The sequence below is a fragment of the Pelodiscus sinensis genome, chromosome 15, assembly GCF_049634645.1.
Source record: "Pelodiscus sinensis isolate JC-2024 chromosome 15, ASM4963464v1, whole genome shotgun sequence".
In the NCBI taxonomy this organism is placed as follows: domain Eukaryota; kingdom Metazoa; phylum Chordata; order Testudines; family Trionychidae; genus Pelodiscus; species Pelodiscus sinensis.
In genome coordinates this window covers 19,389,153-19,408,387 of record NC_134725.1, presented here as the reverse complement: position 1 = coordinate 19,408,387, position 19,235 = coordinate 19,389,153, and the positions used below count along the sequence as shown (strand labels likewise).

The window sequence follows — 19,235 nt, the reverse complement described above, 5'->3', positions numbered from 1 at the left end:
AATATATCATGGGCCACAAATAGAACATCAGTGAGCCACACGCAGCTTATGCAACAGAGGTTGCCCATCACTGATTTAAACTATAATTAGACCCTCTAAATAGAATGAACACTTAAAATTTAGATTAACCTCTGCAGTGTTATGAAATAATTTTATAGTGTTGTGATAGAATAAGGGAAGCAGAAAATAAGGGAAGCAGAAAATAAGACTGACTATATTTTCATGTGTTAACCAGCAGGCTAGAGCTTGCAAAGCAAGAGTGAGCAGCTTCAAGGACTGTCACCAGTGGCTGGAAGGAATTGGGCAAGTGGGTTGGTAGTGGCATATGACCACCATAGTAGCACTACTCCAGGGGACTCCAAATCTAATTCAACAGGTACTGCTAAGGAAAATTTTCTGATGATCATGAATATGGCCCTCTAACACATCTATCAAGTCAACATGAGCTAGTACTTGAAAAAGAAGAAACTGTTTTTGTAATGTGTTAGAATACAGAAAAGTTTGTTTTTCAAACAGTTGTTCCCATCTGGTCAAATCCCTTTAAATATAACCTGAAAGGTTTGAAAACTTCCCCAATGTATAATTCCAAAACTGTTTTGGCCAATTATTAAAAAAAACCAAACCAAACCAAAAACCACATGAATGATACCTAATAACTGAATTATTTAAAAGTATAATTAGCATCTTAGAGTCCTACCCTTATGCTTCCAGTTCCCAAGAAATAAGGTCTGGACCAGGTAACAACTCTGGATTCTCTGTGCAGATATACAGGAATGCCTGAGTTATGGAATGTCATGATCCATCCATCAGGCAATGGTTCCGTAGGAGGACGGCCACGACCTTTATGAGAGGAAACAAACAAACTCATGCACAATTTTTAAGCTAATTTCTGATTCTATATCCTAAGAACTTTCTTCACCTGAAACTTCATTACAAAAACTAAGAAATGCTATGGGTACCTCCATGGATATTATCCCATTATGTTTACATCTAAAAAATATGAATGGGATATATTTGTACATTGTGTTAGGTAGAAACCACTAATTTGGAAATATCTATGGATTATCTCCCCAGATTTATATAAAAACTGTATTACTATACTTTTTCTAATACAAATTAAATAATTTTAATTCATTAGTTCAGTACTATTTCCCTTTTATTTATAGTGGTAAGCCAGTATGCAGTCTATGAAGCCCTAAAATAAAACCAATATAACTTGTGGAAAACCATGAAATATTCTCTTTTAAGAGTTTTATTAGACAATCTTTCTATAAAGCAGCCACTGTTCTTGTCTGTCTGTCATGGGATTTTCAACTTACTGGTCCTGTGCACGTGCCAACACAGCCTGGCTCAGTGCAGCGCCACATGGAGAGAGGAGTAGAGACAGTGGGAGGTGAGCCCACAGAACATAGGGAGAGGGGAGGGAAAGGGGAAGGAGGGAACTGAGCCATCAGAGCATGGGGAGAGGAGATGGAGGGGGCTGAGCCCACAGAGCACCAGGGTGGAAGCAGTGCTGCCCCCGAGCCAGGATGGACAGCTTTTTCCCACTGCCCCGACTGCTGGGTGGGCAGTTTTTACCTTGCAGTTTTTACTAGTGAAAACACACTACATTTAAGACCAAAAAGACAAATATTTTATATATATAAAAAATCTTTTAAAAAAGACAATCTGTCCAAAAGCACACCAAAAGACTAAAAATAAAGCTTTCAGCTAGCAATTTAGGAGAAGTACGTGCCTATCCATCTTTCTCCTAAATTGGTAGCTGAAAACTTTATTTTTAGTCTTTTGGAAAGATTGTCTTTTTTTTTAAAGTTTTTAAATATATATATATATTCCCCCCTCCCCTCACTGAAGAGATCTGCTCATTCACACTCACTCATGTGAAAGGGTAGACTTCAGAAAGCCATTGTCCCAAGCAGCAAGCATACACCAAAGGCACAGCACAAGTCAAGGTTTTCCAGCTCATTCCTACTGCAAGGCATCACATATCTAATACAATATTTACTCAGCTATGAAGTATGGACTTCATATTTCTCTCACACACAGATACATACACCACTGCCTTACCAGTAGGTTCTGGCTTTTTCTCATCCAGCCTCTCTCCTACAACACTGCAATCACTAAGCTGTTTTGCTTCAACCTTCCTGAGCATTATGCTTTACACAGTACTCCCTCACTTAACTTCCCTCCTCTCACACCCTCATATCTTTCAATCCAACAAAACTATCTCCCGCTTCTCTTCACCCCACCACTTCAACACTGAGTGCCAACTCTACATCCTCACCATCTTGTTTGTTACACTGTTGTTTTCCTGTATCTTGCGTGTTCTTTTATGTTGTAAGCCCATGGTCAACAACCCGTCAATCATGATTGGGAGGGCTCAACCAGTCGATCGTGAGGTTTTGAGGCCCCCATAATTCCCCCTACCCCCAAGAAGCCCCACTACCTACCTCCAAAAATGGAGGTAGTGCCAGCTTCTCGCGGGTGGAGGGAAGTCCGGCAGCTGTGCACCACTTACGGGGTTTCCGGAAGTGCGCTGCCTGCTCCCCTCCTCCAGGTCTATGGTGCGCTGGGAGGAGGTAGGAGTCCCGGAGGAAGGTGCGTGCTAGGGCTGGGGGGGGGGGGGGAAGGGAGGCGCACACCGGGCTCCCCTCCTCTGCAGGGGAGGAGGTAGGAGTCCAGGGGGAAGTACGCGCTGGGGGAGGAGGAGTTCTGGGGGGGGAAGCGTGTGCCGGGTGTCTCCTCCTCTGTGGGGGAGGAGGAGTTCTGGGGGGAAGCGCGTGCCAGGGCTCCCTTCCTCTGTGGGGGAGGAGGTAGGAGTCCGGGTGGAAGTACGCACTAAGGCTTCCATCCTGAAGTGGGGAGGCATGCACCGGGGCTCCCCTCCTCAGTGGGGGAGGAGATAGGAGTCCCGGGGGGAAGCGTGCGCCAAGGTTTTCCTCCTTTGTGGGGGAGGGAGGAGGAGAAAGGTGCATGCCAAGGATTCTCTGCCCCAGCCAACACCCTGCCCCCTGTTCCCACTAGCACTCTGCTCCCACTGGCATCCTGGCCCTGGCCCCTGCCAGCACCCTATACCCTCCCCGCCACCCTGTCCCTTGCCTCCACTGACACCCTGTCCTCTGCCCCAGGCCCTTGCCCCGGAACCCACTGGCACCCTGCCCCAGCACCCAGTCTCCCGCCCCAGCACCTACAAGCACCCTGTCACCTGCTCCAGCACCCATTAACACCCTATCCAGCATCCTGTCCCCTGTCCAGGTACCCCCTGGCACCCTTCCCCAATACCATGTCCCGTGCTCCCACCAGCACAGTTGGGGCCACATTAGTGAGGTTTGTGGGGGTTTTGGAGGAGTTTTTATTTTGCATCTCACTTGTGTGGCCCCAACTGACTTTTCTGTGGGTCGGTGACCCCTGACTCAAAATAGGTTCCCTACTCTTCTCAGAAATAAAGAATGCAGAAAGTTTGTGTGTTTGACATAGTATTTTATTTAAAAATGAAGCCTGGCCAACAAACCCCTAATTGGGGCTAAGCCCTCATCTGCCCACAGCATCATAACACTACTGCACTCCCCCTTCCCACAGACCCTTGATCTGAGCCTATCATACACTGGAACCCCCTGCCCTGAGCCCCTCACATACCTTAACCCAAAGTCCTGCACCCTCATATCCACAAGCCTGTGGTTTGCTTAGTACCCTAACCCTACATCTGACCCCAATACTGCATGGCCTGAAGCTCCCTCCCCGACGCAGCTTCCCCTTCTCCTCCACCTCCTGCATCCAGATTTCCTCTCAGAGCTTGCACACCTCTCACCCCTTCCCACACCCAAATCCCTAATTCCCACCCCAGAGCGTACACATCCAGCCTCAACCCAGGGAGGGTACGGCTAGACTGCAGAAGTTTTTCAGAATTCCAGAGATATCCCAGAAAAACTCTTCTGCATCCAGGGATGCATTTGTTCTTCTGCTTTTTTCAGTGGAAGAGCAGACATGCTCTTTCAGTAACCCCTATATTCCTCATGGAAAGAGGAATAAGGGGGCTTCCAAAAGAAAGGATTTTTCTGACATTTGGTCCAAGACCAAATGTTGGAAAAACTTCTTCCTACAGAAGAATTGGGGGGAAAAAAGCAGCAGTATAAGGGTTGGGGATAGCAAGTGATGGAGAGGAGGAGAATAGAGAGGAAGGGGCGGGGCTGTACATCTTGGCTTGTTCTGTCATTTAAAAAGTGATCTTGGGTGTAAAAAGGTTGCAAAACATTCCTTCTTAATTGTTTATACATCACCCAATATTTCACTAGCATGCTATCACGGTATTGCACCCATCCCGAACTTCCACATCTAGGTGAAAGAAGGCAGGTGGTCATTTTAGCCATGACTGAGCCTAAAATAAGTAGGCAAAAAAACCTGAAATTTTAATACCAATAGATTTTCTGGACAACTATTCCTTTTCTTAAATGGTTATTTCTATAGCTAACCAAACAGTATTAGGAATCTCACCTACAGTCAAGACACAACCCAAACATGATTTCATCCCACAATCTTTCATACTTAGCTACCTATTTATAAAGGTGACAGCTCCAAACAACATTAGGGACAAAATTCTTATGCTCACTTTTAAGGTAGTATGGTCTTACTCCTTCCTACCTGAAAAGCCACAGAATAAACTATGCTAGCTGACAGTTAGAGATACTGCTTTGTGGGATTCTCTTTTTTATAAACAAAGAGAAAAAATGTATTCCTCAATACTAGACTGAGTTTAAATTCACGTTATGCTATTTTCACTTGGATTCCTCTGTATTAGTTCTGATTTTAATACTTTGCAATGTTTGCATAAGGACTGCTACATAAGTGTAAGCAACTGATTTTTCCAAGAGTTCTTCATACATGAAATATTCCCTGTAAAATAAAACAACTTCAACAACAACAACAACAAAGTGATTGTTGCAAAAGAACATTCCTTTTTGGCCATATCATGATATTAAAGATAGAAGAAAAAGATTAGATTACATAGTTCATCCACTTGCTAATGCAGAAGCATTTCCTGTATTTCTCGTGGCACTCTGTACCTCAGAATACACCCCTGAACTCCCCTATTCATCACTGTCATGACATGTTTTATACAGAAGCGTGCCTCACGAGGTATCATTTTAAAACTCTTGATGGGCTGAATATTAATATCCTGTTGGATTGTATGTGACGTTATGTGACGTTATTGAATTTTGCTATGTGTGTTACCAAAATATGTTGTAAGGTTGGGAATTCCCACAAGCAGCCTTTCAGGTACAACAGTGGAGTTCCCAAATATGCTGAGGGCTCATTAAAGGGAATCCACACTCCCAACAACCATCTCAGATTTCTCAGAGAGCACATAGATAATGAAAAATATTTGACTAACATGTCTGGAAAACAATGTCTTTGAATTGAGGGCAAGAGTCCTGAGCTGGAAGGCAGTTCTAGCCTGTGAACTGAAGATCTGTGATATCTTTGTATTAGGGATGTCAGCGACTAGTTGAGTAGACAAATACAGGAGGCCCCTGATTTGCGACTGCCTGAGTTTCCAACCCCCCGTACTTACAACTATTTTTGTAAATGCAGAAGGGGCCAGAAACACTTGACTTATGTCCTTGGCCCACATTTATGATGGAGCCCAGCACCTTTCGTCAACGAGGGTTCGAGTTACGATGTCCCCGACTCATGACGCTTCCCAATTAGCCTAGGCTTATCAGGTAACTGAGTCACCACTACTTGACTACTCACTTCTGCCCCTTCCTTGCTGCCTTTGTATCCGAGGCAGCAAATGGGGGGGGAGGGGAGAGCAGGAGTCTGTGCCTGAAGATGGCAAGGGAGGCACAGACACAGCAATCTGGGACCCCACATGAGCTGGAACTGCTGAGTCCCAGCTTGTGCCAGGTCTCAGACCTAACACAGCTGCAGCTCTGCAGTTTAAGTGTAGGAGGAGCTGGGCTGCCTTTGCACCCAGCTCCTACTGCATTTAAACTGCAAAGCCGCAATGGGGCCTCTTATTGACTAGTCATGTATTCTATACTAATTGTATCAAGTACGTGATTAGTCATTTATCTGGTGCTTAACATCCTTACTTTGTATCATCTATCAGAGTGAGATACTACTTGATTAAAATCCTATTTATAGAACTCTGATTACCTAAGAATTAAAAGAAAATTTACAAACAGCTTTGATCTGTATGATTATTACTTATCACTTTCAATCTCTGTAGTAAATATTTTTAATCTAAAAATAAGCTGAGGTTTGTAGCTTGCCAACAAAATCACAGTGAGGGGGCCCAGGTGAGCGAGACGGAGGGCGCGGCAGTCCAGTCCAGGTTTCACCTATAGAACCATGTCGCATCTCTATAAATCCATAAAATAAAATTTCACATTACAGAGAAGGATTGAACACAAAAATACTATGAAATCTAGAAATGTAGTGGCCATATTCTATGAAGCAAGGCCTTTCAATAGCAAGAACCATATCAGTCTGCCTTTAAGTTCCCACATTGAATTACCTACAATTCTACATAAATGCACTACAGAAAAATAGAGGTTTACTGAAATGTAACTTACTTTTAAGTACAGTTTTTATTTTGGTCATCATTGGCTGCACACTTGTCTCTCCATCAGATGGATGGTCACTCTCTCCTCCATATTTCTCATCTATTCTTCTCTTTTTGGGAGCTCGAAGGCCCTCTTCCAGCAGAGCATCCACATCATTATCAAAATCATCCTGAAAGAGACATGGTCAGATACCATCCTTCTATAGCTACCACTGTCCCTTGCTCTGTCAAGAAAAGTTATACATGATTTATACATAGTTTGACTATGGAATTAGATGAAAGATTCCCCAATGCCATGGAAGAGAGACTGAAAAACAAGGAGGTCAGTTTTTGTAAGTGGTCGCTGGATCAAGAACTGGTATTTCATGATAGTCTGAAAAAAACTGAATGACACCTACATACACAGGCAGCCCATAAAGAGTCTATTAAAATGTAGTACATCATAACAGAGATAAATTCAGCACCTTCTAAAGTCTTGTTGTATCATATTTTTATCATAAATAAACATTATTATAATTAATAAAAGAATAATTACATTCAATGTACTAAAGTTGTTTAAAATTGATAGAATTTTCTTCTGTTTAAGAATTTTAATAATTGTGTGTGTTTTGTCTTCAGGACTGCAAGCTCTTAAATGTTGTCTTTGTCACACATCTTTGCACAAAATTGTATAATCTTAGTAAAAATTATTTACATACCTCATAAGAGTAATTCAAGGTTTCTTCGTCCACTTTATCTCTTTGAACGATTGCTTTAGACGTGAACCCTCCTCCTTCTTCATCAATTTCCATCAAATTGTCAGTAAAATCTTCTAACTCATCCAGAACAGCATATTCCACTCTCTTTTCCTGATCAATATCATTGTCATCATCCTTCTTGTCATCATTTTCACCCCCTACACCTACAGCTTTACCATTACTACCACCAAAAGGACAAACATACAAATCACCATTGACATTATTAATACTAAAATCTGTATCTGGCTTATAAACTTGCTCAGCTCCAGTGTACAAAACTTTTCTGTCTTTGCTTTTGCAGCTTTCTGTAAAGCTAACACTAATTTTTACATCTTTAAGTAACTTAAGATCAGGGATGAACTTTCGAACTGAAGGTGCATGACGAGCAGTTCTTGGGCTTTGGTCACTATTATTAGGATCTATTATAAGACGAGTTTTGTAGCAAGCAGATCCCTTTGTTAGAAGCTGTGTTCTGCAGACAGCGTGCGTGTCCCCAGCAGGGGTATCTGACTGTCCATCACCACCAGAGCCAACGTCCATTACCTCTGCGTCACTGGACGTTTGCAGGGGAGGTGGTGGAGGCTGTTCATTAGGCGGCAGAGGTGGGGGACAAGTATGGTTCTCCACATTCATTTCTCTTGCAGGTTCTTTGGGAAGGGGAGGTACATTTTCAATTTTCTCCATATTTAAACTGTAAAACTACTGTTTTAAAAAAACAAGGCTTTAAGTAAACTTATATAAGCTATATCCTAACATGCAGAAGTCCATCAAGATAGGTTTATCATGTTCTATTCAATATGCAACACTGATGATTCAGTTAAGCTGACTACATTGTTCTTTTCATTAATGTAGACAGCTTTCAGAATCACTGTCTCAATTATTGGAAATCACAATGCATTCAGCTTAATAGCTGAAGATTAAGTAGAGTGCATCTTCATTGGATAAGCAGGTCTCCTTTTCTTCTTTCAACCTACAAAAAGAAAAAGGTATTTGTCACAGAAGAGCTTGAAAGCCAACTGTCCCATTCATCAGCACTGAAAATGGAATTCCTTCCCAAACTCTTAATTAAAAGGCTATTTACACTTGTATTTAACTTCCAAGTGGTTGTAATGCTCTTTTTACCAGAATTAACTGTTTCCATTGCTTCATTGTTTGTGCACAAAAATCCAATTGGTAACCACTGCTGTGTGACTTGCAGTGCAAAGCACTGATTTTTAAATGGGTAAGATAAAAACAGATGGTTTGACTATTAAGTATCATAGCAGAGTGCTACCTATATAATCAAAAGACAATTAGTTTGCAATACTAAAACAGTCAAATGTTAAGCCTTCATTATTTGACCATATTCTTAAACAGTATACAGGTTGAAACTCTTAATCAGGATTCTCTGGTCTGGTAATATCCTCCAGGATGTTGCAGGACCAGAAAGCCCCAGTAAAAGGCCAGCAGCAAAGATCCCTGCCAAGTTGGCAGGGCAATTGGCTGCCCATAGTGAGCAGGGCCACCCAGCACATGGCAGCAGGCTGCCCAGCAGCATTGGCTGACCTGGCTGCCCAGAAGGTCCCTGAGCTCCAAGGCAGTGCACGGGGCTGTCCTGTGGGTCCCAGAGCTCCAAGGCGGCAATGGCTGCCCACTGGAGTCAGCAAGGCAGAGGCCAGCAGGAGATAGGAAGCCAGGCAGGAGGACAGCAGCCAGGCTGGGGGGCCAGTAGCAGGGGTCCAAAATGACCTTCCCCAGTCCTGCAAAACCTCTCATCTGGGACCAGTCAGGTCCCATGCATGCCAGACCAGGGAGGTCCAACCTTTAGTTGATTATTTTCTTCAGTGTTCAACTATCTGCAATATTTTTAAGACTAGCTTATCAGAAATTAGTATCTCTGGATACTTTAACACAGAAAATTTGATCTACTAAAAGGTCAAGAGTAGAGCTTTCCTATGTAGGGATACAAGCAGCTGTGTGATCTTATATCCGTGACTATTACAAGTCTCTTGAATTCCTCAGGCATGGCAGATATTTAAAACCTAAATCCACGGTACTAAACTGAAGTCTTGTAACCACTGCTATTAATTTTAAACTACTACTAGGCAAAGTTAACTGACAAACATTTAATTACTATGTAACTGAACATTGTTACAGCAAATAGGTTCTTAATACCATCTTACTTGTTTTTGTATATAACGTGGGGAGAGGGGAGATTAATTTTATTTCAGTTGTCTGTGCAGGGCCACAAGTACCTAGGGAAGAAGAGAGGCTCTTTTATGGTCATTTCTTACCTGCTAATCTGGTTTCTCCCAATCCCTTTGTGCCAGCCCTATAGTGCGTGTAATACCGACTACCAGCAGGAAATAAAGTAATGTTACTCTCCCACCCGTGAGAGTCAGCTGGCTGAGTCTGCTCTGTTCAAAATCTTCCCAGGCAGTAGTGAAATTATACCCACATATTTCAGAAACCTTAGTCAAGAGTACCACCACACAACATATGAAAAAACCGAGGCAAGATGTCTGGGTTGCCGGAGGCGGACTTAGAAAAAACAATTATAATTCTCTAATGTATCTCTAAGCCAGATCAGGCTATGTGAATTTCAACTGCATACAAGCTACAAAACAGATAGGGCAGTAATTAAAGCATTCAAAATGTAATGGGTTACAACATGCTAGGCCTAAACACGTAGCGGTAGATAGAACACACACAAAAAAAAAGATTGAAGCTTTTCTTGGTCAAAAAGAACAGTTTTGAATGCAAAGTAACTGTGAAATGCATAGCACAGGGGTGGCCAACCTGCAGCTCGTCTCCCCGAAAAGTGCAGCTCAGGAAGCCGCTCCTGTGTCCCCTCAAAATGACACCTCTCCACACACACACACCCTGTGCTCACCAGGGTGGTGATACAAAATGGTGCACAAAATGGCAGCCATTGACAGGCTCCTGATATGGCCAAAACCACCTAAGCTGTTTCTTAAAGGGGAAGCCTCTTTTTTGGGGGTGGGCTCAACAATTCTGGTGCAGCTCTTTGCATTTTTTCTGCCGCTGTTTTGGCTCTCTTTGTTAAATGGTTTGGCCACCCCGGTATAGCACTAGACAGATGTGCCAAGCAACTAAACAACAAAAAACAAGATTTGAATATTAAAAATCAACTGTTATAACCTAATTAGGAAGGATCAAATAACGGGAGAAGTGAAAGAGTAAAAAAAAAAAATTAACCTGTTTCCAAGTCACTGGCAACTTGAAAAAAAGCAACTGAATCTTTATTCAACATCTTAACGCTTAATTACATAATGGGATATTCAATTGAGTTGGCTACTGACTGCCAAATCAAACTAGGAAACAAGAGGTGCCCCACTTTATGATTAAGAAAAAAGCTGTGATCATCACGGACTTCAATCTGAATGACTTACTGAAAGTTTTATGCTTCCAGTACTAAAACATCCACCGCTTCTTGCGGCTTCTTTTACCTGCAAAGGACGAAACGGAGCCAATGGGAGCTGCGAGGCTCTGTGTTCGCGGCACCAGTAAACAAACAAACAGGAGCAGCCAGTTAATGTGTTTCTGAAAGTGATTTTGTGGAACACTTTCAGAAACACTGTTCTAGATGACAACCTCTTAACTCAAGAAACATTGTATCCAAGATAGAGGAATTTTATAAAAGATCTCATCTTCACAAAGAGAAGCTGAGAACAAAACTAAAAATTAGTGATCAACTACAGTACAAATGTGATCATGATCACATTTATTATATGTAACCAATGCAAATCCAAACCAGTAATATAGATAGCTGATGCTTTAAAAATATCCAGTTTCACAAAACTGAAAATGAGCCAAAACAATCGGAAGAAAGAATTTAAACAGAAAAGGTTAATTCCGAACTGTTTAAGAACATTTTATTAAATGTCCAAACAGCCATAATCCCACAAGTGAGACAGAAAGCAGCATGGTTAAAAATCCAACTTGGCTACTAAATACATATACATACAAATATGAACAAATAGAAGAAAGGAGAAGCTGAGTGTAATTAACATACATCAGAAGGTTGGGGTTGCAGAAAACTTAACTGAAAGCAAAGAACATAAGCAGAAATCTATGGACATCAGAATTAGAGAGGAGTTATTTGTTTTGTTTAGTCATAAAGAAACAAAAAGAATCCTAACACTGGTACTGGTCCATAACTAGATGGAAATGCAGAGATGGCAAATATGTTCAACAAATATCTGTTACGTTTTGGAAAAGGACAGCTACTGCAGATACAATTTCTTTTTAAAATCAGAGGTAGTTTCCAATAAGAATGTGATAGTATAACTGTTTAAATGGTTACCATAAGGGCTATATGCCAGCAGCTAGCTCTCAGGAGATAAGGGCCAGGAGCTGACAAACTTGACTCCTGGCATACATCAACTCCCAGGGAGCTGGCTGCCACCCCATGCTGCTGCCTCTATCAGCTGGAACTGGGACAGCAGGTGGGAGCTGACTCATGTTGCGAGCTGACTCTTAAGCTGGCTCCTAGCCCTGTTCCTAGAGAGCGGTCTCCCAAAAAGCCAGGCGCCACCTATGCAGGAAAGCTTATATTGCAGAGCTCACAGCATGTAACCACTAAGATTTTGAATGGTTACACAGTTACTTAACTTCTTTTTAACCTCCCTAGTTTTCAGTGGAGTCTTGCAAGAACTGGTTCTTTGCCCAGCAATCAGAAAGATTGGAGAAGTAGTAAATAATGAAGATGATCTAGAGTGCTCTAGATCAGTGTTTCTCAGCCAGTGGTATGAGTATCCTTTGGGGGTACTGGAGAGAAATCTGGGGAGGAGGGGAGTTATGTCAACACTGTTGAAATTTGGGAGAAAATGGAATGTTTAAGTCTTACAGTGTTTTATTATTTTTGTACTTTTTACACCTAAAAATTTCAGCGCCTGCCCAGCTACAATTAAGCTGTTTAAACAAACGAGTTGCAATGACAGAAAAAAAAATTGTGGGCCTGAAAACTGGAGGTACTTTTTTTTTATTTAATTTAATATATATATATATATATATATAAAAACTTACCTCCAGTTTTTATTTTATTTACAGTTAGTGGATTTTGTGGACCTCCTTAGGCTCTACAGTAGGGACAAAATGACGGGTTCCATGTGCAGGACAGAACTGCCAGCAAGTGGGATAAGGAGAGAGGTGCACGATCTGGCCAGAAGATGGAGTGCAGGAGGGGGTGAGAAGGGTGCGAGGTCTGGGTGGATTGTGGAGTGCAGAAGCAGGCTGGGAGTACGGTGTCTGGCCAGGAGGCAAGGCATAGGAGCAAGGGAGGGTGTGGGGGTCTTGACAGGAGGTGAGGGAGGGAGGATTGGGGTATAGCGGTCTGGGCATGAAGAGAGGCACTTACCTGGCTTCGCACCCCTGCTGCTCCCACTGGCAGTGCCTTCTCATGCAAGCTGAACGCCCAGCTCTCGGCCAGCTCCCCAGGCTGCAGGCAGGCCAGCCAAGCAGTGGCACTATAGGCCTCCAGGACCTCAGACACGTAGCTGGCACAGGCCAGCGTGTCCCCCTGGTGCAGGCAGAGGCCTTGCTCAGGCTACAGCAGATTCGCCAGTAGCAAGCTGTAGAGCTCATCCACCAGCTTGAAGCTGCCACTTCAAAAGGCCTCCTCAGCCATCTGCAGCATCTCAGTGCAGGGCCCATGTTCACCTCTACACTGCCCACTCCACTCACCAGCAGTTCCTATGCACAGAGATGCAGAAGCAGTTCCACCAGATTTTACCTTAGAGCTGCCTGCCCCCAGCAGCAGTGGCCATTTTACCAACAAGTGGCCTGGAGTAGGAGGCAGCAATGTGACCTGAACAGGGGTGGCAGAAGTCCAATGGGGGCAGGAAAGGGGCCATGCGGCTCACGGTGGTGGGAAAGTCAGTGGCAGAGTGGCCAGAAAATGCACGGCACCAAAAGCTAATCTAGCTCCCCGCCATCAAAACTCCAATGGAGCCACTTACACTATATGTGGGGGAGGAGGCTGTTGAGCCACACATAAAGCAAAGCAGTGCATGGAATCATTTCTTGGTTGCTTCTTCCCCACAAGTAGTGAAATGTCCAGCAGGGCTTTCCATGACATATGGTCGGCGTGGATCTGTCAGTGAAGCTCGCGTGCCAGAACTTGCCAACCCCTACTTTAGATGTATAAACTAGGGATCTAACACAGTAGTCAATTAACCAATAAGCAAAAGTTTGATTGTTATTGACTACATGCATTTAAATACAGAGCTGCAGTGGGGGCTGCAGCTCTGCATTTAAAATGTAGTAGGAGCCATCCCTACAAATTGAGTAGTTGATAAAAATTCTGCTGTCTACTCAATTAATAAATTAACCTCATTTTAACATCTCTAGTATATACATGGTAATATAGAGTAAGAGGTGGGAGGTATTTGGCACTCATTTGACGATGACTGGAATACTATGTTCAGTTCTAGAGATCACAATTTAAGAAGAATGTTGATGAATTGGAAAGGACTTTCAGAAAAGGAACACAAGAACAATTATAGGATTGGAAAACATGACTTAAGAGTTGAGGCTACAATTTAGTCATGGGTATGTTTAGTAAGAGTCATGGAGAGATCATGGTAATAAACAAATATTCTTGGCCTGATCTGTCCATAGTTTTTACTTTAAATAACCCTAACTAAATATCAGGGTGGATAATCAATTTAATAAAAAATAAAAATTGGATATTATTTAAATCAATGTTTTATTTAAACTGTTTTTATTTTTAAAATCAATAAAATACTAAATTTCTCATTTAAAAATAGTTGTCAAACATCACAAACGTGCTACACCTATGCTTACAGCTTCATAATAATGAATTAATGGCTTTAGTCTGACTAGGTCTTGCTTCCAGTAAGTTCTGGGCTTTCAATTTCTAAGTCTTGCCCACATGCTCAGGGTTCAGCTGATCGCCATATTTGGGGTCGGGAAGGAATTTTCCTCCAGGGTAGATTGGTAGAGGCCCTGGAGGTTTTTTGCCTTCCTCTGTAGCATAGGGCATGGGTCATTAGCAGGAGGATTCTCTGCATCTTGGGGTCTTTGAACCATCGTTTCAATGACTTCAATATCTGAGATATAGGTGAGAGGATTATTCTAGCAGCAGGTGGGTGAGATTCTGTGGCCTGAATTGTGCAGGGGGTCAGACTAGATGATCAAAACGGTCCATTCTGACCTTAAAGTCTATGAGTCTCTCAGCAGACTACAGTAACATGCAAAGAAAGACATAGGATGGACAGAATTATTTTTGTTCTGTGTTTAGGTGGTGTTGGTCCTGGACCAAGCAAAAGCAGAGGAGTTACTAAACAAATTGTCTTAAGACAGAGACACAATACATAGGAAATTATGAAGGCAGTATAAAAAGGAACAGTGGAATGGACTGGTAAGAAAAAGGGAATACATTATTCACCACACAGAGCTTCTATATTTCCCTACACTTTTGCCAAAGAAAAACTGTCATGGGTTCTGGGTATAAGAGACCCTATCTGGGAATATTTTGAAGAAATTCATTCTCTGGATAAAAAGGGAAAACTATTTAATGGAAGAAAATGACATAGATATGCTTGAAAAATTATGCAGATCCAGTGGTTAGTAGCTTACAATAATTCACTTTGCAATACATCATTCTTCAAGACTCTCTGCAGATGGTATTTTGCAGGGGCTGTTCCTACCCGCTTTATGCCCCCTGTGTTCTAAAGGGATGATTTGGAGGGCCCTTTTCTAAAAACAGAAACAAATGGAACTTGAATCAAGAGGGCCAACATGTTAAGCACACTAGATCCACAAATGCTATTATGAAAACCAGACCCTCAAGACATGCCCTCTGTTGTTAAAGCCAAATGCAGCAACTCACCAGTGATTGCAATTTCACTATTAAAATACTCCAAAAAGGAACAGCTTACTAATAATCTAAGTAATTGAATACTTAAGATATTAATTTCTATGTTAGGGAAAGGTTTTCATTTGTCATCAGAGATGAGCATAAATCATCAGGGAATCTAACTCCTAAGCCGTATGACCAACGTGACCATACTAACAAACTGTTTATGTAAATCTGACTAACATTCTCCTTTTGGAAAACTTTAGAATGATGAATACCGTTGAAAAGATGTTAAGTGGGAATTAAGCACACTCAGAACAACAAAATTGAAGGAACTTCTGATAAACTGGAAGGAATACAGACATAGGTCATTGTCTAATTGATCTATAAGACACTTAACTCCATCAAATAGACCATCTGAAAGGAGAGCATGGAAAGGAGTTTACTTTCACCACATTCTAATGCTGGGCTATTAAACTTTGGAAGCCCCAGGGGCCACAATGATACTTCACAGCACATGCCAAGAGCCGCAATTTAAGTGTGGTTGCACATGCATGCAAATATATATGCAAATAGCTTCCTTCACACGGACAGCCATGAATACAAAGATTAAGGCTAAACTATATAACATGCAGGCCCCATTTAAGTCAGTTCTGCTGATATTAATAAAATGCAAAATCTATCCGATTTCCACCCACGACAGCACTTTTAATGAGCAATGACAGTCCAGGAATTTAACTACTAAAATGCATATCAACAGAACACCATTATATTGACTACTTTTTTGTTTTGGCTCAACATGTGGGCCGCATGTTGAGCCCCGTGTAAACCCCAACCACAACACAGGCCACAAACAAACAGACTGCGTATGGCCCATGAGCCACTTGTTGAGTACTCCTGTTCTAATGGGAAAAGTGTTCTTGGCAACTATAAAGAATACCAAAAAGCAGCACTGAATCACACAACATACCCATTCTAATTTTCTGAGCGTAGTCTTTGAAGGAGACAGGTTTTTACTTCAAGATAAACCTGATGAAGTAGCCATGACATATGAAAATATCTAGTATCCAGCAATGTGACAAAGCTAAAAACGTAAAAGTCTTCAAAAAATTAAGTTCCTTAGTAGAAGTTATACATTCCTTCACTAAGGCACTCAGAAGGATGAATGGTTCTGAAGAAATCTGAGCCCTTCCTAAGGCTAGTCATAACCAGGATTTCCCTGTCTCATGGCTTTCTGGAGCCAGTGGATATTTTAGAACAGACAAGAAAGGCCACTTGCATAATCAATGCAGTTTACAAGTCCACCCCCTCCCCCCCCCCAACAAACAAACCACCCGAATCGAAACTCTGCAGACTAATCCCTCCAAAAAGAATTTCTCACTCAGGCTCATCTATCTTCACGTCATCAGCATCTGCCACGTCCGCATGACAACACTGCCTTCAGGAAAGTTCTTTTCTGCTTACAAAACAAAAAAGATTCAGTTTTGAAGAAAAAGAGCTAAATTAACCATCACCACAAAATCAGAACTGAGCTTCTAAAGAAGGCCCCATAAATCACCACCACACAACAGTTCACCTTCCTCCATGTCACCAGTCTTTGCACAGAGAAACATGTTCTGAAAAGGTAGAAAATCTCGAGGCCATCAAGATGCCCAAATAAAAGAACAAACAGAGATACAACCATGATTATCTCCACATGAGAAAGAAAACATATATGCAATACAGATAAGGCAAAAACAATGCAGATAAATACAAGGAGCGCTGGTGCAGCCAGTTAATAATCACCATTTTGTCCAATAAAGATTGCATCCCTCACCATGGGTATCATGGTAGGTTAGAGTAGAGTACCATAATAGTACTCATTGTTGAGACCATCTGGAAAAATTAGCACCGAACAGCACCTTAATTAAACCCCACTCAAGGAGTGAAATAGCTGCTCCATTTACAGCATGACCAATTTGTTAATGCAATTTCTATGGCTTTGCTCACAGTGGTGAGGAGGGAAGAGGCAGTATGGGACCATTTGCAGTTCCGCAGAGTACAGGGAATAAGGAAGGTTTCCATTCCCCCACAACTAAGTATCAGTTTCCTAAACATAACAAAGGAAGAGGGAACAAGCAAATGGTAAGACAGCTTTAAAGGCAATTCTGGGCCAAGAAAACATCACATTAGAGTGAAATGTCTACCTCTTAATATAGCACTCATGTGAATATAAAGTAGAAACGCTTTTTATGAAAAACAGTGAACAAAAATTCACCAAAGACTAAAAAATAAGTCCTAAGTTCTTTGGCAGGCTAGACATCTCCCACCTGCTGGAGATAGAAAAGGAATTGAAAATGTTCAAGCCAGCCACCCCTTTGTGAGTGGGAAATGACAGCACACAGCATTGCCTGATTCCTGTCTTCATCTGATGGTAGGAGGCCTTGTGCAAAAGGGAATTATTGAAAAAACATTAAATAGATATATTTATATTCGGGCAAGAGGCTGGCTGGAGGAGCTGTTATTACATTAGGAGGTTATTAGGTACAGAATCCTTATTTCCCTGTTAGGAAGGAATGATCAGCTGGGTGAAGGGAAAGCCCATTATTGCTCACATACATGAATCAGGGAGAGAATTTTCACTGTTTAAAGCAGCAAAGAGAAGGATTGGGGGGAAGCTTCTCCATTCCTCTGGTGTTTCCCTGGGATTGTGAGGGGACACGAATCCCTATTACTGCAATTACTTCTAGCGTAGTCAGATAAGGATAATTGCAGAAGAGACAGAGGGAGAATTAGGAGTAAAACACCTCACTGCTCTGGGAACCTAGCAAATGAAAATCCACCTCATTAATTCACATTAGGGAGGGAAGAAATGCAGAGAAGGCCCTTCCTCATTACACTGAAGCAGAAGAGAGAAAAAAAAAAGCAAGAGAAAATCATTCCTGTTATCCCAAACTGAAGGAAAGGCTCAGGAGAAGGATATGAAGGACCCCTCACCCCCATTGTGACACAAAAAGGGTGCAGGATACAGGAAAGCAGGATGTGCAGGCTTCTCGTTACCACAACGGGAATGAGGGAAACAAATGGGAGGAGGGGGAGGAGTTTTCCTTACACGGCAGAGGCTGAGCCTGTGAATTAGGCAAAAAGAATACGAAGAGGGATGCTTCCCTCCTCCATCTCCATGTGAGTGCAATTCCTCTCCGTTCCCATTACACAGAGGAAGGGGACGCGCGCAGACAGGATGTGCAAGGGGAAACAGTCCCCATTATCTCAGTGTAAGCATGCGCTAGGAGGAGGGTTCCTCTGCATTACCGGGAGGGGGGCCAGTGCAATGCCTGGGGCGGGGGACGGACTCTTTCCCAGCAACCCACTAGCGGGGCAGTAGAAGATGCAGGGAGAAATTCTCCATGTTGCCGACGGGCGGGGAAATCTCCCTATTCGGCCGCGCGGGGAGGGAAGGGGGGCAGCAGAGAGAATTCTCCATCTCTGGGGAGGCTCGTCGCCATTACGCTGGGGGAGGCCTGGCGCCTCCTTACCTACGCCGAGACTCGGGGGGGGGGGGGTGCGGCACGACTCGAGAGGAGCAGGAAGGTGGGGACCTCCCCAGACCCCGGTGGATCGGACACTGACGTGCGGGGGAGGCAGAGCAATGTGCCCCGGAGCTGGGGGGAGGGAAGAAATCCTCCTATTACCCCCCGGGGGCGGCTTCACGCACGCGGCTGGGCCGCAGGCTCCCCCCGCCTTCGTCGCCGGGGGTCAGCGGGTTAAGCACCCACCTGCGCCATTCCGGGTGTGCCCGCCGCTCCTCTCTCCCGGGCCAGGGGAGTGCCTCGGCCGCCGCCGCCTCCTCACAGGAGCCGCCTCCCCCGCCTAACCGCCACCATCTTGAATCGCCTGCTCCAAGTGCCTCCCGTTCGCGTGGGTGGGGCGTTCCGCTCCTTGAACCAATAGTGCTGGCACTTCCATGTGCCAATCACTCCCTGTCTCGCGTTCTATTGGCTATTTCTCGGGCATGTCAGTTCGTTCAGCGACTAGAAACCTTCGTAGGCGACGCCCTGCTTCAGTGGCCAATGGCAGAAGGGCGGAGGCGGGAGTTAGGAAGGGCGGAAAAGGGACTCGCTAGTCTAGACCC

General features: G+C 43.3%; 1 protein-coding gene across 8 annotated transcripts in view; it reads right to left on the bottom strand.

The window, feature by feature from the left end:
* Positions 1–19,034, bottom strand: part of DGCR8 (DGCR8 microprocessor complex subunit) — a 52,765-nt gene extending 33,731 nt beyond the window's left edge. The window contains exons 1-5 of one of the 8 annotated variants that reach the window (XM_075898346.1): positions 18,880–19,026; positions 9,465–9,536; positions 7,264–8,272; positions 6,576–6,735; positions 698–840 (exon numbers count right to left, since the gene is read on the bottom strand). In XM_075898346.1, the coding sequence (XP_075754461.1) occupies positions 698–840; positions 6,576–6,735; positions 7,264–7,986 (1,026 nt within the window). In that variant the 5' untranslated portion in view covers positions 7,987–8,272; positions 9,465–9,536; positions 18,880–19,026. Of the gene's footprint in view, positions 1–697; positions 841–6,575; positions 6,736–7,263; positions 12,261–16,505 lie in introns of those variants that run through there. The other 7 variants (XM_075898343.1, XM_075898347.1, XM_006134615.4 and 4 more) reach the window with 7 other exon arrangements.
* Between the last annotated feature and the right edge of the window lie 201 nt (positions 19,035–19,235).